Raw genomic sequence first — 23861 nt, forward strand, 5'->3', positions numbered from 1 at the left:
TAGATGGCACAGGGGCAGGATGGGGAGGTGCCACCTGACAAGCATCAACCGGGGCACTCATCACTCATCCAAAGCTCTTCGAGAGGAAGGACGGTCCATGGGTTGGGATGCCAACCTGGGCCTGGAGAGACCCAGCTTCGAGTTCTTGTTCCACCACAGACTCCATGAGATCTTGGGCAAGTCACTTCGTCTCGCTGTGCCTCAGTTTCCCATCTAGAAAGCGGGGTGTCAGGAGGCCCAAGCCATTCAGAGTGGGAGGCTATGGGAAGGAGGCACAGAGAGGCAGGGCCAGACCTGCAGCCTAATGGGTCACCTGCAAGGAGCCCATGTGTTTTGGCTCAGACCTTCGTGCCAGGGATCCTGTTTGCTGACGAGGCGTGGTGGAAACACGCATGGTGCATTGCCTGGGCTCCTAGCAATTGTCTCTGTTATCTAAATATTTGCTCTTGTCTCAACACGTTCAAAGCCTTCGCAGCTCGGGCTTTTGCACAGCACCGTCCAGCTGGGTACCTTTGGGTTTGTTCTGCATGGATCCAGTGCCAAGAGGCCACTCTGGCTTGGGTGTGGGGCCATATCAGCCTCAGTGCAGAGCCGGGACAAAGACACGCCCAGGATGTGCTGGCACATTTACCCCGGGGTGAAGTGGGTGTGAAATGCGACCTCCCGCACGAGTGGAGGCATCTGATTTGGGTGTGGTTTTGCGTCCATTTTGCAGACTGGCATGGGAGCCCACAGCACAGGATTGGGGCGAAAAGGAGCCATTCAGGGTATTTAACCAGCTAATAGGATGGAAACAGAGGGAGACAAATATCCAGTCTATGTAAGTGGTGGATTAAGGCTATTGGGGCCCGGACCCGATGTAAAGGCCCCTCTACACAACTAATCAACTCCCACAATGCTACAGTGCTGCTGGCTCCCTGCCCTACCAATGTCACCTCCTGCTCCATCCTTCTCAGGTGCCATCTTCCCCACCACTCAGATTGGTTGGCCCGTGGGCCCCTCCAAGCCCAGAGCCTGGACTTGCAGCTGCATGAATCTTGCCTTAAGCCACACAGAGGGTCACAATGGGTGTTTAGGCTACCGTACAGAGGCAGAGCATTGAGGTATCTCTGGAGACTTACTGGATGCTGTGAATTTCTGGGGGAAATAGAGGGCAAGCTATCACAGAAACCCCACTGGGAAATGCTGGGTTAAGGCTTAATTCTCTCTCTTGGGGGTTTCCAGCCACCCCAAACCCGAGGAGAATTATAGCTAGGGAACAGCAAAGGGACTTGCCCAAGGTTGCACAGTGAGTCAGTGGCAAAGCCAGGCCCACTCATAGCATTTCAAGAACGTGTGTCCAACCAATTCTTGCCAGTAACCATTATTCTCTTCTCTTGTCTTTATCAAACAGGGCCCGCCTTTCCACCACTATGTATCCAGGAACCCAGCATGCCCAGGACAAGGCAGAGGGGGCGCCCACGCCCTGAGACATGAGAAAAACCCAGGGCCCAGCAAATACAAGGCGGACGGAACCAGTGCTAAAAAACCCACCGCAACCACCAACCCCCAGCCATACTGGCAAAGCAAAGGTTTCAGTTCCACCAGGAACGTGCAGCCCGGCCACCTCTCACAAGGCATCAGCAGAGCAACTGGCAAGCCCTTGTCCTCCCTCCCAGAAAACCAGAGGACAGCGGACGAAGTGAGGATGCCACTTGGCATCCCGCTCACCAAACTCTCACAGTTCAAGCACCTCAAGACCAAGGTGGGCGGAGTCCAGCAGGTTTCCACCGACTCCAAACGGAGGCTCCCTGGGGCCGCCAGCCGCAAGGACCAGTAGGCACCGAAGCAGGTGGACTGCAAGTATTCAGAGGCCATTGAGCGGGGAGGTGCAATTCCGCGAGGGAGGGGGAACATGTTTACATTTACCTGGTCGGTGCACCAGTACCAAGTGGCCAAGACCGACAGCCCGAAAGTCATGCCGGTCCAGGGGAGGTCTCCCGAGACGGGATCTCGGAAGAGGTGCATGGCGTCAACTCTGGGCAGGTGGCATGTTGTGTTGGGGATAATCTTGGCCGGAACAGCCTTTAAATAAGCCTCTGCCAGGTTCTGGTATCCTCCGATCTTGCTAAAGGCTGGAAGGGAATGGGGAGGGGAGGCTGATTAGAGCACTGAAATACAAGCAGATCAGCTGGCAGAATCTTTCCTCCCTTCCCGCTTGCCCCGAGAGGCGGGGCCTGGGAAAGAACCACTACACGTTACAGTGGAATTTTATTCTTATTTAAGAGACACATGCATCAGCTAGTGTTTTGCATAGTTGGGCCCGGTAGATTAATGCTCCCCCCCAGGGGACACATCCCAGGTCCTGGATCCAGGCTCCCCATTGGGACGCTCTTGCCACTGAGTTTGTATTTCCAACGAGTCACTTTTATTAAATGTCCCCGGGCAGTGGGACATTCTTGTTGAAGTGGTAAATGCGACCAGAGGAGGTAGCGACTGACCTGATTCGTGACGGGGCTAAGTGCAGGGTCCACCCTTTGGCTCAGGGGTCAGACCATTTTGTATCGATCTAGGTAGTGACCTGATAGCCCCATCGTCTCTGGGCACCTAGACCCAAGTGCAATACAGACTCACTTCGCTGGGTTTTCTTAGGGTCCATCTACACTGCGAGCGGAGGTGTGACTGCAGCAGGTGTAGACATATCTGAGCTCGCTTTGACCTAGCTAGCGTGGGCTGTCCAAGCCCGCCAGGCGTCCTGGGTAGGTACTCGAGTGGCTAGACCATACTGCTATTGGGACAGGAGCTAGCTAGACCAAAGCTAGCGCAGGGATGTCTGGACGTGCTGCATTCACCTCTCCGGCTGCAGCGCAGATGTACCCTGAGAAATGGCATCTTCTCTCTGGGGCAGTTAATTCCCCGGGGTGAAAGTGACACCTGTGCAAAAGGCCTAGCTCCCCGCTCTCCCCAAATCATCCCCAGCCTGGGCAGCCACTCGCAAATGAACCCCATGCGATAGACCCCCCCCACCCCCCCAGCAGCCTGCTTTCAGCGCCACCCCGCCACTCCCAGTCCCGCCAGCTTAAGCAGTGGTGTCACTCATTGGGGCACAAGGATCTTGCGGAGCACCCAGCTGCCCGGCAGCCCTGATGCCTGCAGCCCCGAGTGGAGCTGCCATGCGGGAATCCAGGCTTGCTTCCTCGCAGCCGGTGGGAGACGGAGGCTAAATTCACCTTGCAGTTGCCCCGCTAAAGGCAGTGGGATTACCCTGGCTAGCCGGGAGGAGATTTTGGCCGCGGATGCATGGGAAGGCAACATACTTGGCTTGCAAAAGGAGGAGGGAGGGTGCCCCTCCCCTTCCTCAGCACTCCCTTCCAAGCCAATCCGTGCAGGAGCAGGAACACCCCCGTCTTCGGCAGCTTCACATGGGAGCAGGTGCTGCAGATGTGTTTGCATCCCATCCCCAGCACACGGCGCGGCACAGCGACCGTTCCTCACGCCCAGGAGGAGCTGCCAGAGTCTCCTCTTGCCCAGGCCAGGCCCCCGCTGGGCACCAAGCGCAGACTCCCACGCCGCAGCGGACGGGGCAGAGGCGAGGTAGCCGTCTGGGGGAAGGTTGAGGAAGCAGCCCCACTATGAAGGGCTGGGCGAACCCCAGGCCCGGATATCAAGGGCTGCTTTTAGCACAACCTGTCGTGTTTGGGGCTGAATTTATTTTAAAGCGATGGGCAGGGTGGAGGGAGCAGCTTGTCCCTATCTCGCTTTCCGTTCCTCCTCTGCGCTGCTGCTTTGTGAGAATCAGAGCGGGGCCTGAACTGGGAGCCAGATCTAATGCCCCCGCCACCCCCAGCTCTGACCGCCCAACTCTCAGCACCTTGGCATTAGCAGCAGGTTAGATTCGTGGGGTTACCAGATCAGTATTGACCCTCCCACCGTCCCCTCACCCTTCCTTTCTGTGCCCTTTGAAGGGGTCTGTGGCAGGGCTGCCACCCTCATGACTAGCTAGTGCCCATAAGTCACAGCAGCTGGCAGCCGAGAGAATTAACAGTGCAGCCCATGGAAACTGAACGCCCTGGTAATGCTCCTCTGGGCCCAGGCCAAAACTGGGGGCCAGGTGAAAGGCCTGGCCATCTGCTGGGTCTGCCCCATGGAGCAGATAAGGAAGTAGATAAGGAAGTCTTGTTTACTCCTTCTCATACCACAAGAACTAGGAGTCACCAAATGAAATAAATAGGCAGCAGGTTTAAAACAAATAAAAGGAAGTATTTCTTCACACAATGAACAGTCAACCTGTGGAACCCCTTGCCAGAGGATGTTGTGAAGGCCAAGACCATAACAGGGCTCAAAAAAGAACTAGATAAATTCATGGAGGGAAGGTCCATCAATGGCTATTAGCCAGGATGGGCAGGGATGATGTCCCTAGCCTCCGTTTGCCAGAAGCTGGGAATGGGCAACAGGGGATGGATCACTTGATGATTACCTGTTCTGTTCATTTCCCTCTGGGGCACTTGGCACTGGCCACTGTCGGAAGACAGGATACTGGGCTAGTTGGACCTTTGGTCTGACCCAGTAGGGCCATTCTTATGTTCTTATGAGCCTTTCACACTCCAGCCTGCTGCAGATTTGTGTCCGAATCTTCAGACTCCTAAGCCGGATGCTCCCAAATACAGGCATCCTTGGCTGGGAATTCGTTACTGAGAATTCACACTCCGGTAATGGCAGCCCCGAGCCCAGACTTTAATCATGGATTTCAAGGGCAGACGGACCCATTACGATCCACTGGTCTGACCTCCCGCAGGACACAGCCCAGCACTGCCCTGGGTTCCTGCGGGTTTGAGCGTGAGCAGCTCTTGTAGAAAAACATCCATACATCTACCTTCTCCTCTTCATCTCCCGCCCCCGCTCCCTGCACGGTAGGGATGCTGGGATGGGGCTTTCCCCCCTCCCAGAAATGAGCCTGGCTAAACTCTGATCCAAACGCCCCAGAACTGCACATTACTCCCCCCTTGGTGTCTTGCCATTTCAGTGCAGTTCCATGGCCATGCGAGATGGGGACTTCAGTAACTCGGGGAGAGCTTATGGGCCCACTACAGAAGCGGCTGGACGAAGTTCTACATCCTGCGATGGGCAGGAGGGTCAGACTCTAGATGATCCTGATGGTCTCTTCTGCCCCAGAAGTCTGCGGTTTAGTCCTGGGACCCTCAATCCCAGACCACAGTCAGAGGGGGCAGGTGGATGTTTTCCGAGCATTGTCTGAGGACTCGAGCCATCTCACACACAAACACCACTTTGAGTATTGGGGAGAGGATCAGTGTTTGTAAACTCACCCTGTCCTTGTGAAAGGGGAAGTGGCTACACGCCCACACCTGGTTAATCCCGGTGCGGATGAGCCAAAGACCTGGGCGGATGGGAAGCAACAATAAATGCTCTCTAAGTGCGGGCGGTTAGCAAATGCTGAATCATAGTGGAAAGCAGGTAGATGCACTCAGGGCTCCGGGACCTGCAGTATTTCCAAAGGCAGCCGTTTTCATGCAGCAACATTGGCATTTGCACACACAGGAGGTGTGGACCAACAAAGGGATGTTGCAGTTTGGAAGCCTGCAGAGAATTTGCCCCACAGCTGCCTCGTTAACGCCCAATGAGTTCACACACCAGGATTAACGTTTTTGTGGTGTACGCCAAAAGGAATCAGGGATTTAGGCCGTGATTTCAATGACTTGCCGTGGTAACCATGCCATGAGCCACAACAACAAGGTGCGTGCGGGACAAGGACTGTTCGCATGAGTGCTGCAGAGGGTGAGCATGCCCACATTTGGGAGAGCCGGCCCCGGGCTAATGCTGGATAGGGGGATCCCAGCCCAGAGGCCTGGGTCGATCTGCTTCAGTTTACCCCATCTAGAGCTGGGCTAACAACAATAAGGTCGGGTTGCTAGCAGTTCCAAACAGGTTTTCAAAAATTGTTAACTGAAACATTTTAATTCAATTTCAAACTTTGGGGGTTTTTTTGTTTTTTTTTACATTTTTGCGTTTTCTAAATAAAATTTTGGGGGGGGATTAAACAAAATGGGGGGGAGGAAATTCCAAAACCAAAAGTCATTTCAACCCCCAAAACTGAAATCTTTCTTTCTGAAAACGTCAAAATGTTTCATTTCAAGATTTTGGAATTGTTTTTAGGGCGATTGGGTTTTGTTCGACTTTTTTTTACTGGAAATATTTGCGGAAATCGACCCAAGTTCACAAAATGTTTCAGTTGACTGGGATCTGCAAGTTTCAACTGTCAAAAATTTCAGATGAAAAGTTTTGCCCAGTTCTACTCCCAACTGTGTGGTCATTGCTCAGTTTTTGTAGAACAGCCTGGTGGAGGAAGCTGTTTGTTATATGAACCCCATACGAACTCGGTCTCTGTGCAATCACGTGGTTCATGTATTTCCCACCAGGATTTGGCCACTTGAGGCTATTCTTCAAAGTATTGTGCTGTCGACTATTTCTGCAATGACAGCCCAGAATGAGTAGTCAGCGGGGACCGAAACTGTGACCTCTGCACAGGCCTCTACTGCTTGAGCTAAAGGAGCAGATATTTTGCACTTGGGTGGCAGTAGTGGATTCAACCCTGTCTGCGTGATCTAGCCGCTAAAGGGTGCCAAAGAGGCATTTGGGAATGACAGCCCCACATGAGTGGACTGTGAACTTTAGCACACCTGTGTGCATGCCATTCCCAAACTTACACTCCTGCACAGGGGCCAGATTCAAAACCAGTATCCATAGAGGATGTCTTGTTCAGCTGCCTGCTCCAAACCTGTGACAATACCCAGCATCAGGGGGTAGCCGTGTTAGTCTGTATCCACAAAAACAACGAGGAGTCCGGTGGCACCTCAAAGACTAACAGAAGAAGTGGGGGTTTTTAGCCACGAAAGCTTATGCCCGAATAAATCTGTTCGTCTTTAAGGTGCCACCGAATGCCCAGCAGCATGCAAGGGCCTTTAGTTCTCTTTTCTCTGCGGCCCTCTTTTTGATCTGCACCTCTGTTAGGGTCAGGACAGTGGTTCTGGTCTGGTTACTACTTGGGGGGAAATTGTCCTGCTCCTTTTTGTACAGTTGAAGCCTTGGCTGCTGTTTGCCTTTGGTCTGATTTCTGTCAATACATGGCATCAGAGACTGTGCCCTTCCCTCCCCCTCAAAGAACAGGTGCTGAGCTGTACGCGCGGCGGGGGGGGACACACCTCTGAAATCAGGCCAGTTACTTAGGCTCCGAGACTCTTCACCACGTTGTTCCCCCCCGCAGTGTAGACGTACCTAACTTTGGAGTTAGGGTGTGTACACTCCAACGGCTAAAGCAGCACAACGGCAGTGTTTCAGTGTAGACACTCACTGCGGCCCCGGGACGGGGTCTCCCAGCAGCGTAGGCAATCCGTCTCCCCGAGAGGCAGCAGCTAGTTCAACACAAGAATTCTTCTGTCAGCCTAGCGCTGTCTACGCCACGGGTTGGGCAACAGAGCTTCGTCTCCTGGGGGGGGGATTTTTCACACCCCTAAGAGACGTAGGTGTGCCATTGTACGTTCTGGGTGTAGACCTGCTCTAGCGGTAGACACCCAACTGTGAAAATTGTGTCTTAACCCTTCGGCGCCTAAGTGCCCCGTCCGGAAAAGGTGGAGAACGAGACTTCCCTACCTCACAGGGGTGTTGTGAGGCTAAATTCACTCAGGTGCTCCAGTGAGGAGCACCTGGAAATGCCTGTGAATGGCGTTAGAGCAAAGCCGAGGAAGACCCTGAGGAAGGGAGGAGAGTGCCCAGCGCCGGTTCCAGCTCCCTGGCTGCATGCACATGGAACGCAGACTCTCTCACGCCTCGGCTTTTGCTGTGCATGTTTCAGAGAAGACCAGAGGAAGCTGCGTTCTGATGTGGGTGGATCCCTTCCGGGTATGCCCCAAATAACACCCAGGGAGTCAACAGCTGGGAATTACCTGGAGAAAAACTTGAAGTTCCACTTGATAATCAATCACCTAACCAGCCTGTCGTCCTAGATCGATCACATGGATACCGGGAGCCTGCCACGTAGAACAATTAAACAGGAAGGGCACGAGGCGGGGAATTCACCCCGGTGCAGAGACCCAGCACGAAGTCTGTGCAGCACTTAGACCCACAGGGTGTGCACACATGGGGATATGGCCACAGGGGAGCGTAAGTGGTGCAGGCTTTTGCTAGCCGTCCGCAGAGCGGCAAAGCTCACCCTAAACGTCTGGGCATGTGACTCGCTCAGATCAGGTATTTTAATTTATTTTTAAGACTGCTCGAGTTGCGTGAGGAAAGAGATTTCCTTGGAGGGGGTATGTCTGTGCAGCTCCCTGGCCTTACCTGTTACAGCTAAGATGACAGCTCCGATTATCATGATGAGCGTCTGCAGAGTGTCAGTGTAGATCACAGCTGCCAGCCCACCTGCACGAGACGGGAACGAGATACAGGGGTCTCAATTGGCACAGGGCCAGGCTTTGTTGGTATGTCAACAATAAAGCGAACCATTCACCTGGAGGCGTGTCCGTCGGTTATTGATCCCTGCTGAGCAGGAGACCTGCATGGCAGGCCTGGAAGTGCTTCCACCAAGGTAAAACAGGAGGGCCAGCTCCGTTCACTGCTGTGCAACCAAGGGTTATGGGGCTGCCTATCTCCCCACGGGTGGGCTGGGGCCATGCACACTCCAGTTGCAGAGCGGGGAGCGTAAGGGTGTTGCGCTCCCCCACAAACATAGAGGACGGTGCAGAGGCGGCTGAGTGCCAGGCCTTGCCGTCACGGCTGAGCAGGAGTCCCAAGCGCATGGGATAAAAAGGAAGGGGACGGGTCAGGGCGGGGTGGGTTCGTCTGGAAAGAGGAGCTGAAGCGAGAGCGCCATGTTCTCACGCTCCTGCGCAGAAGGCCATGCTGTGGCCACGCAGCGGCGCTCTCCTTAGCACAAGAGCCCAGTCCTCTCTCTCAGGCAGGGACCAGCTTTGTGGTCTGGGTTTGTACAGCTCCTAGCACAATAGGGTCTCGGTCCATTAGAGCCTCTTAGAACGGTCACAGAACGGGGCTGTCCGAACAGTAGCCGTGATTACTAGGTGTGTGCGCGCGTCCAGGCCTGGGGCGCATAGGTGCTACGGGGATACAAATAAATAATTCCTTGGCGCTTTGCCCTGTTTGTAACTAACCCAACAACGGGGCTTCCTGCACTCGGCTGTGGACCCCATTCCAGCCAACGCATGAGCCCTGCTAAGAAATGGATCCCTCCTTTTCCTTCCTTTCATCCCCTTGCCCCCAAGTCTCCCGCCTCGTACTCTCCAAGCAATTCCACACCGTCCCCTGGTGTTCTCACCCATCAGCTCCTGGCACTCTTAGCCGGTCCCCCATTAACCATTGTCTAGCCCAGCGCTGTGCATTTTAGCCCTTCCACACCCTCTTGACCAAGCAACCCCTTTATCCTTGTGGTTGATCCGAGCCTGCTCGCCTAGGGAGACGGGAATTCGGCCAGTGGAGAGAAGAGGCTTAAAACGTAGCTGAGCTGTAGCAAAGGGTTTGAAGCTATTGACTCACGTCTCATGGCAAAATTTCTGGGTTTCCCATAACCCGTAACATCCGATTCGATTACACGGATTTTAAGAGATGTTCTCCTGGTTCAATGGCTCAGTGACCCCACCCACTCTCTGAGCTCATAGAGTTAAATACCCAACACCAACATATGCTCTATGGACCGGAAAACATGCGGACACAATTTGTTGGGGACCAGAGAATCACAGTGACATCCGAATACAGCTTAGAGCAGGGGTGGGCAAACTTTTCGACCTGAGGGACACATCGGAGCATGGAAATTGTATGGTGGGCCATGAATGCTCATGAAATCGGGGGTTGGGGTGCGGGAGTGGGTGAGGGATCCGGCTGGGGATGCGGGCTCTGGGGTGGGGCCCGAAATGATGAGTTCAAGGTGCAGGAGGGGGCTCCTGATTGGGGTGCGGGGGGGGGGGGGGTGAGGGCTCTGGGGGTGGTGCTGGGGATGACGTGTTTGGGGTGCAGGAGGAGGCTCCAGACTGGGACCAAGGGGTTCAGAGGGCAGGAGGGGGATCAGGGCTGGGGCAGGGGGTTGGGGTATGGGGGAGGGGTGTGAGGGCTCTGGCAGGGGGTGCAGGCTCCGGGGTGGGGCTGGGGATGAGAGGTTTGGGGTGCAGGAGGAGGTTCTGGACTGGGATCGAGGGGTTTGGAGGGTGGGAGGGGGATCAGGGCTGTTGCAAGGGATTGGGGAGCAGGGTGGGCTCAGGGGTGCAGGCTCCGGGTGGTGCTTATTGCAAGCAGCTCCCAGAAGCATGTCTCCCTCCAGCTCTGAGATACAGCCAGGCGGCTCTGTGTGCTGCCCCTTCCATAGGTGCCACCCCCGCAGCTCCCATTGGCCAGGAACCGTGGCCAATGGGAGCTGCGGGGGCAGTGCCTGCGGATGTGTACTACGTAGGAGCCTGAGGAGGGTCATGCCGGCTGCTTCCTGGGAGTCGCACGAAGTGGGGCAAACCCCCGACCCTGCTGCCCGGCAGGAGCTGAGGGCCGGATTAAATGGTCTGACAGGCCAGATGTGGCCCGCAGGCCATAGTTTGCCCACCCCTGGTTTAGAGGTACTGGGGAGGAGTATTGCTTTGACTGACAGAAGAGAAGAGATTGAGCCAAACTTTCTGGGCTGGCGTGACTCCCCTGACATGGACAACGAAGGGAACCTCCTCTGATAGCTCAGTGGTTTGAGCATTGGCCTGCTAAACCCAGGGTTGTGAGTTCAATCCTTGAGGGGGCCATTTAGGGATCTGGGGCAAAAATTGGGGATTGGTCCTGCTTTGAGCAGGGGGTTGGACTAGATGACCTCCTGAGGTCCCTTCCAACCCTGGTATTCTATGATTCTATGATAATAATTCAGGGGCCTGCCAAGGATATCGGACCCGGTGGTCTGTGCAGGGTGGGAGCCAGGAACTCATGAATTCTACTCCCAGCCCTGAGCCTCACTACCAGTGAATGAGTGGGGAAATCCCATTGGTCAGCCCACCAGTAAAACAGGGAGAACGCTTGTTACTACCTCCCCTCCGGGCATGAATGAGCTGAGATTAGTGTTCTTTGCAGCCGAAGAGCACGACGGATTACGACACGCGGAGAAGTCGGTGGTGAAGTGCATTCGCTAAGGCCCTTCAGATAAGGGGTTGGACCCTCTTAGGATGGTCATAATGTGGGGATGTCACAATGGTGGCCATTAATAATAGCTCCCCCCCGACCCCCGTGTGCGGACGTTTGCACCCGTTCGTATACACAAGAGAGAATTCAAGGCACATGTTGGAGAGGGCGGAAGTTACTGCACATTAGAACCTCACTCATGCAGCCCTCACCCCGGTCGTCCTGCTGACTTCCCTGGACCTACACAAAGGCTGCGCGATCAGGAGTGCAGCGGCAGAGGGCAGGGAATCCCGAGCCAATGAGCCCAGAGGTATTTCGGGAGCTAGGGGCAGAACGTAAGCACTGTGTGCCCAGCAGAGTGCCGGCCTCGGAGTCCTTCCTGCTCCAACACTTCGCAGCTTACCAGCGATGGTGTAGAGAGCTGTGACCACCAGCATCAGGACGGTGGAGAGGTAGAGGTTCCAGCCCAGGCAAACTTGTACAAACAGGGCCCCGGAGTACAGATCTGTCTGCACGTGAAATAAAGAACACAGCATTAGGGCGAGGCCCAGGGCTATGCCCTGCCAACACCCGGAGAGGTGGGAATGGGGACAATCTACCCAGAGCTAACCTGGGTACCACAGAGCTTAGCACCTTCTTCCATACACCCAACTGGAGGTAAGTGCTTCCCCACATGGGCACTGCATGGTGTGAGCTGGAGGTCTCAGCCCGCTTCAGCTGAGCACAGAACCACTGGTATTAACCCGGGGACTGACCTGCCCTTCCCACCCGAGTAGTGCCCTGCAGGGCCGTGCTGGGCAAGCAATGCCAAGGGAAGCTCCAAATGCCACTTCCCCGCAGTGGGCCCATTTGGAGAGAAATAGAGTAGGATAGTCGTCAGGGCTGGCAACCCAGCCTCTCTCGCTCTCACGCAGGAGTCTAATCCTTAACGAGGAGGCAGTGTGGTCTAGTGGCTAGCGCACTCGCGTGGCACTCAGGACACCTGGGTTCCGGTTCCCAGCTCTGGGGCTGGCCTGCTGGGGGCACCTTGGTCAAATCAGTTGACTGCTCCGTGCCTCAGTTTCCCCAGCTGTAAAACGAGGCTAATGATACCAAACGCCTGGGTGACGCACTTTCGGTTCTCTGGAGGACAAGTGCTATAGAAAAGCTCGGGAGTATTATCATCCCGCCAGGCGCTGGCATGCCCCCAGTCCCTTGAGAATGAAGGAGAGTTAAGGGTGATCAGCACCTGCCAGGATCAGGCCTGTCACTGACCCATTTACTCCTCTTCCCTGCCCCACTGCTGACCCTACCGCTGAGAAGCCAGATGGTCACTGCAGAACTGGACCCAGCCAGACTCAGCATCTCCCCAGGGTATATAACTCCTCACTAGCATACTCTCCTCCTAGCACTACTTTCAGCCGAGGATCTCGAAGCACTCTAGAAACATTCACTCATTAAGCCTGACAGGCAGATGAGCGCCAGGTGGGGAAATTGAGGCAGGGCCCAGGCAAGTGACTCAGCCAAGGTCACGCAGCAAGTCAGCAGAAGATTCAGGAGCAGAACCCGGGAGCCCCGAGTCCCCCATGCCACTGCCTCACATCTTTGTCATTTCAGGCTAAGGGCAGGTCATCCTCTCAGAGCGGGAGCTCTCCCCTGGTGCTCTAGGGAGAGGAGACGACCCTGGTGGGGTCACTAGCTCAGCTACCTCGGAACTAGAGATGCTAATTCCCAGTTATGCTGAACCGCTGATAGGACGCACAATGGCACAGAGCCCCAACACCTTGGAGTCTCTCACCTGGGGCACGCCCATGCCTGGAAGGCAGCGAGCTTGGCGCAGCACCAAGGGGAGGACGGACCAGGCGGACAAGAGGGGCGGGCTGCTCCCAGTCCCCGGGCCAGGCACTCAGTTCTGCCGTGAAAGGCCGTTAAGCTGCCTCATCTCTGCAACATCCACCATCGGGCCGGTCCCAAAGAGAGGCCGTGGTGGCTGGGGAGAGCCGGAGGCAGAGTGGAAGAGGGCACGGCCCCCAGGAGGAAATGGAGCCCAGGAAACACACGGGAGTTGTTCTCCCCCGCGGAGGCAGGGTGACGCAGGGGCTGTGCAGCATCCAGACCCCCCATAGTCCCTGAACCTAGAGACGGCTGGAGGGGAGCCCCCAAATCCAGAGCCAGCAGGAGCTTTGCGCCGCAGCTCAGCTCTTCCCCTTGGTTCCTGTTTTCTGTCTACTCAGCAAACTCATCTGCCGTCTCTGCCACCCTTCGGCAGGCCAGCGGGCACACATGACACGTGCAGCAAGGGCGGAGGGCCGGTCTATCCCTCTCTGCTTGACTGGATTTGTTCCCTTGGCAGCCGCTGCCACCTTTGAAAAGCCTGCCAAGCTGTTTCCCAGAGCCCCGCTCCCCGCCAGCGGGAGTGGGACGCTGACCCTGTCTGAGCTTTGGGCCATCCCCAGCGGGGTGGTGGGCCATGAGCTGGGGCATTCACAAGGGCAAATGGCACTGGGCAGGGGGCGGGAATCTCTTGCCAAGCATACCACAGATAGGATCCACGCCAGGAGAGGAGCAAACAGGCTGAGTGCAAACACTAGAGGAATCACTAGGTCTGTATTTCTATAGCACCTCTTATCCAAGGATCTTAGAGCCAAAAATAAGCTCAACCCCCCACAAAGCTAATTAAGGATTATATCCATTTGACAGATGGAGAAACTGAGGCACTCAGCGGCGATGGGCGTTGCTTGCAGTTGGGCAGCAAAGAGTAGCAAAGTGAGGGATCGAACCCAGCAACCCTGACTCCCAGTCCCCTGCTCTAGCCACCACACCAGATTTGCAGCCGCCAGGGTTGGGTGTACGCTGAGATCAGCCAAAGGAGCCATTCTAACACACACCAGGGGTTCTGCGAGACCAGCTTCTGGAGCACAAGGAGGAGATGTTGCTATGAGATTGCAGCAAGATGCCTTGAGGAACCCCAGCCCTGCAGCTCTGCTAGGACACCTGGGAGAGGCCTGCCCACCCACATGGAGAGCTCTCTCCAGGGCACCGTCCAGCCGAGCCTCATTCATTTGTGGCATCACAGCTGGTCAGAAGGCTGGACCATCACAAGTGGTTTCAGCATCACAGACCCTGCACTTGGCTGGACTCACAGGGGACTTGGCCGGACTCTCTAGATACCCAGCAGCGACGGGAAAGGGAACACAGGGGGCTGGCCCAGAGTTACACGGGTTCTCACAAACCACGCTGGGCTCAGCTCATTCCTGGCGTCACACTCTGTTCGAATCACGCGGCTCCATGGGACTTGGACGGAAGGACCCAAACAAATGGCCACCCATGGGAGACTTTCCATTGCCCAGCGGAGAGCATGCATGGAAAGATAAGTGGGAGGTTAGTTAAAAATGTAGGGCCAGATCCTCAGCTGGTGCAAATCAGCCCAACTCCACGGACACTCATTTACCCCAGCTAAGGATCTCAGCCCTTTTCGGGTGAAAGTCAGCCTGAGTTCTTAGGGCTGCCAGGCTGGTGCAGGATGTGTAGTTTATATCTCCTTGTGCCAGCCCCCAGTTAGTCAGGCCTCCAAAGCAGAGCCTTTCAGAGAGGTCACAGGAAGACCTGCTGACAAAGGGCGAGAGGTGGTTATTAGTAAAAGACCCTTTCCAGGATGAAACTTGGTCCCAGACCAGACTGGCCCTGGGAGGCAGCAAACAAGGGGCCAAGAGAACTGGCCTTTATTCCAGTCCCTGCTGGATGACCTTGGGCAAGTGAGTTTCCCTGTGAGTACAACATGGATAACCACGCTCGCTCACCCAGCCTGAGAAAGCACCAAGATCGACAGAGGAAAGGGCTAAATATAATAATTCATACCCTAACCCCTCGCACACTTTCTATAGCACCTTCCACGCCAGGATCTCAGCTTCTGGCCTGAGAGGGGCAGTGCCTTCTGTTTGGAGCAAGGGAAGGAGGAAGGAGAAGTTGTCCCAGAAATGCAGACAGGATGGTGGAAGGAGCAGGAAGAGCCCCAAGCTCCGCAGGTCACGGAGGATTGTAGCACCTTCCTCTGCAATACAGAACCTGGGTGCAGGAGTCATTCTTTCGCCAGCAGGATCTCTAACATGCCTGCAGTATTTCAGTGGGAGCTGGACTGGCCCAACAGACATTACTGGAAGAGTCCCGGATTAACAAGGCCTTTAACTTGACAAATTCAGGAGAAGAGGAGGACTTGGTAAGACTCAGCCCCATGGGAGCTTCACGAATGCAGCCTGTGGATATTCTGCGAGCTGGTGGGACGCCTGCCAATTTAATCAGGAGGGTCCCGGCTACAAATGGTGCTGGGGTGCAGTCCAATCCACGCAGCAGAGCTGCGTCATGCTCAGCTCAGCAAAGCGGGGCATCCACGTTCTCCATGGGATTAGCGGCTGGGCTGTGCGGGTGGAACCGAGGGCAAGATCTAGCTCATCAAGCTCAAGGCCAAGGCTTCTCTGAGGGCGAGGTGCAAACCGCAGCCACGTGGGCCCAGCCTCACACTGGGTGACGAGAATGAACCAGCCCTGTCTAACATTCCCAGGAGCCAGCCAGCCAGGACACGGGAGGGACCCGCGCTGTTCTCTAACCTTCCAAAGAGTGTCCACAGCACGTTCTGCCGAGCTGCATGGAATCAGCCCCCAGGCTGGACCTGCCAGGCTCCATCCCTGCTGGAGATATGTGAGCTGTTGCTGCTCTCGGTTCCTAAGACACAGACCCCGCACCGGTGCCCAGCTCAAGCAATTGGGCTTTGCATTGCGGATCTCTCTCTGCAGCATCCCAAGGGCATGGGGGTAAGCAAGAAGGAATCCTCCCATCAGTCTGCCAAGGAGTCCCACCATGGCCATTACTGCAGCCTTCTACAGCAGCCAAGAGCCTCAGGGAAGGGAACCATGATTGTCCCCTAACTGAACAAAACATTTGACTCTTTTTAACGAAGAGCTGTGCAGTTCATAATTAATGACTGTATGATGTAACGCCCAGGCTGGGGCCAGAACTTCAGCTGACGTCCACCGAGCTGTGCTGGAGTCAATCACGCTCTGCTGATTTACACCAGATGAGGCTGTGGCCCATTCATGGTCAGTGTTTTAGTTAATGTTCTAGCTAGGTTATGAATTTGCCTCAACTCCATTTTGGCCAGGCCATCTCTAAAGGAGAGGCCAGGTTAGTACCTAGGGTCCATTAAGATCTTGGATTCTCTGCTGCGGCTGGCAAGGGGGGGTGGCACTGAATACTGGCTGCGCTTGATGTGGGCACCTTTCTACAGAGAACACATGGCTGAAGCCGCAACTAAGCCTTAATAGGACTTTGGGTCAGCTATCTTATCCAGCCCCCCAGGAATGGCACCAGATGCCAGCATCATCTCCTGGACTAGGCAATTCCACTGCAATGGTCAGAGACCAGCAGAAACTCATCAGTAACAATAATAATGATACCCAGGGCTGTGCTCCACCCTGAGACTCTAAGGGGGAAGGCTCAGGATGCCGGTCACGCTCCCCTAAGCTACTAGTCCCAGCACAAGGTATTATTAATTTAGGGGGTCATTCTCCATTGGTAGGAGCATGAAGAACCATCAGCTTCCGCCAACCACAGTTCCATCCCAGCATGGAGCTGGGATTAAAAGGGGCCATTGTCCGTCACGTTCCCTGGAGCTCCCAATGTTCTTCTCCAGAATGATTTACCGTCTTTCATGTCAGCACTTGCCAGCTTCTAAGCTGCCATTCCTGGGAACGACCCCACCCCAGCAAGCCTCCACTTTTCCCCCCTCGCCCGGCTGGTAGGACCCAGCCTTGGAGAGCAGATTTCATAACTGTTCCTCCTGGGTTCCTTAAGGTCTCACAATGTTTGCTGCCAGCTACACTTGGTGCAAATGCCTTTAATTCCTGGCTCTGAAGAGGCCATGGCATCTCCGCCTGCTTTGTAATTTTGCTAGGGTGGCAAACAATGAGAGAACATGTGACTTGTTAATAAGACGTCCCAAAGACAAAAACAAGCTCATTAAAAGCAGGCCTGAACCATCCACGAGACAAGTCAATTCCATTGTAAAAGCAGGGCAAAGCCTTTGAAGTCAGGCCCTACGGCCTTGGCAGAAGGCTTGCCATTCCCTGCACCCATGAGTGACCTCACTTGGAAGCTGGCTCTTACCCAATGCTGTCAGCACTGCACAAGAGAGAAAACAGGCACAAGGCAGGGTTTTGATTTAATGGGGTGAACCCTGTGACCCTGGTGAAGCCAGGACGTCGCTGGAATGCAGCAGCTAGGGACCATACATGATCTTTAAAGCAGGCTGATACCCACAGTGTGCTGCCCAGCCCAGATAGGGTGCTCCAGTATATTCTTATAGGATGCCATCTACTAGCTGGGGACAAAGACCCCTGGGAAGCCCATCCTGAGTGCCTGAAGTCTAACACCCCACTTGAGTTGGCAGTAGGATTTGAACCTGCCACACTGCAGCACGAAGAGCATCAGCTTCTACCGCTTGAGCTAAAAGACAATCCCTTGGATGGTGAAGTAGCAGCAGCCTTATATAGTTCTTAGGTCAGGGGTGTTCAACCTCTTTTCATTTGTGGACCCCTAAAAAGTTTCAAATGGAGGTGCAGCCCCCTTTGGAAATCTCGGAGATAGTCTGCGTACCCCCGGGGTCCATGGACCCAGGTTGAAAACCACGGTCTTCGGTGGACCAGCCACTAGGGGGAGACAAAGACGCACTCTTAGTGGGCGTGACACTGGTTTTGATCGCAGCGCTTAGCAGGGCTCACTTCCCCACACAGACGCTGTGCCAGAATAAGAGCTGTGGGCCCATATGCGGTAGGTACAAGAGCACGAGGGGCTGTTTCGCTGGGAAAAGGGAGTGCTGGGGACACTGCTTCTCAGCTTTGCGGTGCAGGGTGTTCCAGACGTATGCACGAGAACAGCACGTGCTAGCTAGGAAAATCACTATAGAGCTCTTGACCTTCATGCTCAGGGCACCAGCTGGGGCAGGAAGAAATTTCCCCCATGGGATAGAATTGCTTAGCTGGGTGCATTGTAAGTTAGCTGGGTGCATTCCTCTAAAGCATTGCTTAGCTGGGTGCATTCCTCTAAAGCATCCCGCAGTAGTCCATGTAGGAGGCAGGACACTGGATCAGTTTGTCCCTGTGTGCTTGCAAACATTCATCCCAACGTACGGCTGGCAACAACTATTGGATCCAAATGCACCAGGAATGGAGCCCGTGTAACGGGCAGGATTGAACTGGGGACCTCTGGAGCTTAGTGCATGAGCCTCTACCGCATGAGCTAAAAGCCAACTGGCTGTTAGCTTAGGCTGTAGCGCAGACTCATTAATCTCTCTCTCTAAGTGGTCTTGGTGCCACTAGATGGGACAGAAGCCCACACCCAGGAGGTGGGTGGGTTACACAAGCAGCCAGTGTAATCTCCTGGTCTAGGCGAGTTCCTTTACAAGTGCATTCTGAGTGAGTCAGAGACCAGCTGAGACTCACCAGTAATCACAATGCCCAACCGTGGTGGAATGCAGGGACAATAAATCTTTGAGGAGCTACAGCTTTAGCAAAGAAGAGACACATGGTGGGGAGCGACTCTCAGGGCTTGAGACACCAAGCCCAGGCGTGGAGAGAAACACCAGAATAACAGCAAAGCTTTCAAGATATAATCTGTACCCGGCAGGGAGAACACAACGAGTGATTTGAAGGTGCAAAGTTCATCTTCTTTGGAATCCTCCAGCCTGTGCTATGCAGGTCAGACCAGATGATCGCAACCGTCCTTTCTGACCTTCACATCCAGGAATGAATGTGTAGGTCAACAGCCATTACAAGCTGCACAATTAGATATTTGCGATCCAAATCCAAGGGAAGCCAGACAAATCAAAGAAGCATCCTAGCAACTAGCTAGGCCCCCAGTGGGAAAGAGGACCAGGGAAGAGAGGGCAACTCTGCCACTCTGGAGAGAGACGTGGCAGCACACAGTGCTAGCTGTCAAATAATGGGGATTCCATACTTGCATTTCTTCAACATTACTCCTGATGCCGGCTGATTTTCAGCCCACAACAGACATTACTGGGCAGGAGCTGAACCTCTGCAAACAGCTGTTTCCCATGGGAAAGGCTGAATGGCTGTGTCGGATAAAGGCAGGATCAAATTAACTCAGATATCCCAGTCTTACAAGCTGAAGTACCTCCTGTATTTCAAGTGGCCCTCAGAGTTTGCCACACCACTCCCCACCACAGCTCTGAAACAGTCCACACGTTTTCAGACTCAGGCTGTGATCCCTCACAATACACGTGCAGCTGTGGGCCACTCTGCAGAACTGTCAGGTCCCAAACTATGGTGTGTCCCCCACCCCCACCCCGGGGCACAAGGAAAACATATGTTCAGCTCCCAGAACCAGGGAAACAGCACACCTGGAGATCTGCCTGACAGGTCACAACAGGACTTGAAGGTGCTCGGCTCCCATGGCAAACGAGTCCTTCCAAGGCTATCACGCCTCTGCCCGATTCAAGAACTTCGGCATGTGGAGCCAGTTCTCACTGGGATGCGCAGTAGGCAAGCACACGAACCTCTCGTCCCTCCAGGCCAGGACTCCCTACCAACGGCCTGTCTGTTATCATGACTATATCCAGCTCCGCCATCAGTCTGCCTAGAGCAGCGGTCCCCAGCCTTTTGAGGGTTGCGCCCCTGTCTGCACCTCCTCGTCCCTGCCCCCCACCAGGAGATGGAGGACAAGGGTAAGGGGGCCGCAGCTGGGGGGGCTCTGGGGCCGAGGCTGGGGCTCCTGGAAGCAAATCCAGGGAATGAACCTTTTTGGAGGAAAGCCGCGGTAGTGTTGGGAAATGCCACGTGGGCAGAGAATGGGGCAGCAGTCACCACCCAGCTCGGAGTGGCAGAACACACAGAGCTAGGGTTGCCAGTTTTGGGGGGACATACCCCTGGAAGTTTCATCACATGACATCATTTTAATTAAAGATTAATCTTTAATGCCTGGAGACTCCAGGACAAGCCTGGAGGGTTGGCAACACTACACAGACCAGGCACAAGCGTGAACTGGTTGTGAGCGCCCTCTGGTGGGGCAATAGCTACATTTCACTATTAACATCCCTTGGTACGGTGCTTCACAGATCCCGCAAGGTTGTGTTACCACTAGCAAGTTGCTTCTTGTTTCACCTGTGCACATGCCAAGACCTCGTCAGATCCAGGCATTAGATCATCCAATCCCTATCCCAGCAGGCCATGCAGGATTGTCCCCCTAGAGCAGTGGTTCCCAAACTTTAACAACCTGTGAACCCCTTTCACTAAAATGTCAAGTCTTGTGAACCCCCTCCTAAAAATGAATATTTCCAGGGATTTTCTCCTTTCCCAGAGTATAAATTATAAAAGCAGTGATCCTGGAAATATAACATTTGTTTTTATGACATGCTTATTATACACTATTATTATTATTATTATTAATCAGTACAGTATTTTTATTACTTTATGAAAAAGGCAACACTCTTCCAAGAGCTCACTTTCGTAGCTTGTATCACTTGGAATAAGCCTGTTATAAGACCAGGCTCCTAGGTTTCATCAGGGAGTATCGGATGTGAAACAGCAGGAAGGGATTTAAGAACCCAACTCAGAGAATTCCTCCTACACAAGCGATCAGGTCTGGAGCAGTCCAGGCAAATAACGCACGTTGCAACAAAGCTGAAACTTCTTCTTCATAATAATTTAAAAAACACCACTAGCTGCCTATCTGATTTTAAAAACAGCAAAAAATATCCACCTCCCTTTCCAGTTCTTATAAGGAGTCTTCAAGTTTAAATCTCCTCAGTGTGATAGATATGCTTGCTTTGATCTGCTTAGCGCTTGGAAGTCCAGGGGCTGCGGGCTGCCCGCCCCGGGCTGCCCATGGTCCCTAGGGACAGCTCTGACCACCATGAGAGACTTTCGTCCCCGAGAATCCCCTGTAATGTTTCGTGAACCCCAGTTTGGGAACCACTGCCCTACAGCACATTTCTTCCTCCATTCTGCACCTGGGCTATTTGTTTCCTCTCTGGGGGGGTGCAGGATGGATGTGGCTCGGATCTGGGTCACCCCTCGCTGCCTGCAGTCCCAGGTCACTCTGCAGTAGGGTTGCCAACCTTCCAGGATCGACCTAGAGTCTCCAGGAATGAAAGATTATGTCAGGAATACATCCAACCAAAACAGGCAACTCTACTCTGCACCTTGGGCCTGGCCCCTGGGTGCAATGCTCCAGGCTGGTGTCATTGGATTACAGGTCAGTTTACACCCAAGAAACTCACAACACATCGAGCAGCCCAGGAGGATGAAGAGAGGAAGTTCTGTGCGGGTCTAGAAACCCTGAATAAGGCCAGGACTCAGCTATACCCACCCTGTGGGAATCAGACACTTCCTGCAGGTGTTGGGACCCTCCAGTGGAATGCAATAAAGCTCCCTCTCCCTGCAACTCAATTTTATGGGAGGATTCCAAAACTCCTGGGCAAGGATCTTGTTCTTAATTAAACTCTACAGGTCTTTAGATTAATTCCCACTGAGCCCTGTTGGTTTCTTCCCTACTACATTTGACATTCACAGCTACATTTTTCCACCAGACTAGCAGGAAGCATCGCTGCTTGAGAAGTGACAGGCAAGGGAGAGGGGGATTCAGTTCCCCAGTCCCATTTCCCTCTTTGCTGAGGGTGCCAAGAATGGGCAAGTTAGCGCTGAGCATGTTGTGGGTTTGGCATTGTGATCTCTATCCGTCAGTCTCTCCACAGCATCACAAATGTGCCTCTCATTTGGAAGACAAAGTGTCCTAGTTATTAGCACTGAGTGTCTTCTAAGGGCTGGTCATCACTACAGGGCTAGGTCAAAATATGACGTGAATGTTGCCCCAACCCGAACTCTGTCCACACACAAAAATCTCTAGCTCGTGTTAAGTGGTGCTTTGAGCTCAAGCTAGCTGGCCCATGAAGATGGATTGAAGCTCAGAGTGCGTCTGACTCAAGATTAGTGGTCCCCAAACTGCGGTACGTGTCCCGCTGGGGGCACGTGAGACATCTCTGGGAGGTACGCGGGAGGAATTGTGTAATGGTGGATTTATTATTTTATTTATTGTATTTTCATAATAGGCGACTCAAGACGATGCTTTACAATTCTGTGGGAATTGGTTATATAAAATACGGTAGTTAATTTACTTCAAGATGTACCAATGAGAACACAGAGACACGCAGACGCTGACATATGGAGCCCTCCCATCCAATCACCGTATAGCACGGGTTCAGGGGCCCAGCACCCGTCCAATCTGAGCTCAGAACCTAGGGGGTAGGATTCGATAATATACACAGCACACTATCACTATATCCGTACGCACCTAACAGTGAAATATGGACCGATGGCTCAAGACAGGAAGCGTGAAGAAGAACATGCAACATGTCAGTGATGAGAGGGGTAGGGGTACGGGGCCGCTGGTAGATTTGGAAGGCAGGACGCAACAAGAAACGTTTGGGAACCTCTGCTCCAGAGCTAGCGATGCGGTGGGGACACAGCACCTTGAGGTAGAACTCCTCAGCCGCTAAGCCAATCATTCTGCTCATCCCATCGCCCAGAGTAGCCAGAGGAGCGTGGTGCCAGGCTAGTTACTCCCATTCCCGCTGGGCTCGCTCCAGTGCAGTAACTCGAGTGGAGCGCTTCAGTGTAGCCACTCGCTTAGTGACGAGAGCAGCTCTCCCAGCAGTTAACGTGTCTCTCCGAGATGCAGTAGTTAGGTCCACAAAAGAATTCTTCCATCAACCTAGCGCTGTCTACATCAGCTGGGTCGACTTAACTTTTTAGTGTAGACCTGGCCTAATTGTTGGTGTACAGACAACCCCACACTGGTTCCCAACTCTTCTAACTCCTGCGTGTTCAGCTCTGCGTCCTCCATGACCTCCAACAGCTGCTTTTATAGCGTCCCCTGGGCTCCCTCCCAGAGCCTTGCTCTCCCTCAGAGGCCTGAGTACAGAGTTAACTCTCTACTGGCTGGAAATCAAATCCCTAAACACCATCAAAGCAGCCAAACCCCTCCTGGACAGGTTTGACTGTTTGCATGGCTTTTGCCCAGGTGTTCAGTGACAAAGAGCGCCAGACAGATGCCTTCTAGGACACCCAGTGTTTCAGAGCCCTCAGTGCAATACAGAGTCCTGGCTACTCACCGATATTTTGGTGAAGATGGAGAGCAGGAGTGACAGGACTGAGAGGTACATCCGGATTCTCTCCCCTCCAAACCGTCTCTGGAGATACTCCGGCATGGTGACAATCTGAGAGGTAGAGATGAGGTATGACCCAGGGTCACTGCATGGCATGGCAGCCCCCTGCCAAAGGCAGCTGCAGCCCAAGTCAGAATGAGGAAACACCAGCATGGCTAATGGGAGCTCTGTGCCTGAGGGACCGAGCGACACCTCCCCTTGCCGAACGGAGCCCAGGAATGGCTGCACTCCCTCTTAACCCAGAGCGGGACGGGGAAGGGGGCTTTGTGGGGAGCCTAGCAGCCTCAGGCAAACATAGCTTTCACCTCCACAAAGGACACATGCCACCCAGCATGCAGACACACGCTGCACTCCAAAGGACACCAGCAGGCAGGTGATGGGGCTAGGAGTGGGGCTTGGTGCCAGGCAGGGAGGGAGATAGCTAGGACCAAGCCCTCTGGCTTCTCGTAGGGCCCTACACAAAGCCAGTCTGTCTAGGGTCTTATACCCCTTGCCAAAGCTATAAAAG

General features: G+C 54.0%; 2 protein-coding genes across 2 annotated transcripts in view; one reads left to right on the plus strand and one right to left on the minus strand.

Annotated features, from left to right (window-relative positions):
• Window positions 1-1819, plus strand: part of FAM83G (family with sequence similarity 83 member G) — a 29535-nt gene extending 27716 nt beyond the window's left edge. The window contains exon 5 of the mRNA XM_077827997.1: window positions 1394-1819. Coding sequence (XP_077684123.1) covers window positions 1394-1819 — 426 coding nt within the window. The remainder of the gene's footprint in view (window positions 1-1393) is intronic.
• Window positions 1-23861, minus strand: part of SLC5A10 (solute carrier family 5 member 10) — an 80144-nt gene that overhangs the window by 50546 nt on the left and 5737 nt on the right. The window contains exons 5-8 of the mRNA XM_077827998.1: window positions 23300-23404; window positions 11546-11651; window positions 8329-8409; window positions 1909-2114 (exon numbers count right to left, since the gene is read on the minus strand). Coding sequence (XP_077684124.1) covers window positions 1909-2114; window positions 8329-8409; window positions 11546-11651; window positions 23300-23404 — 498 coding nt within the window. The remainder of the gene's footprint in view (window positions 1-1908; window positions 2115-8328; window positions 8410-11545; window positions 11652-23299; window positions 23405-23861) is intronic.

Source organism: Eretmochelys imbricata, chromosome 10, assembly GCF_965152235.1.
Source record: "Eretmochelys imbricata isolate rEreImb1 chromosome 10, rEreImb1.hap1, whole genome shotgun sequence".
Lineage (NCBI taxonomy): Eukaryota > Metazoa > Chordata > Testudines > Cheloniidae > Eretmochelys > Eretmochelys imbricata.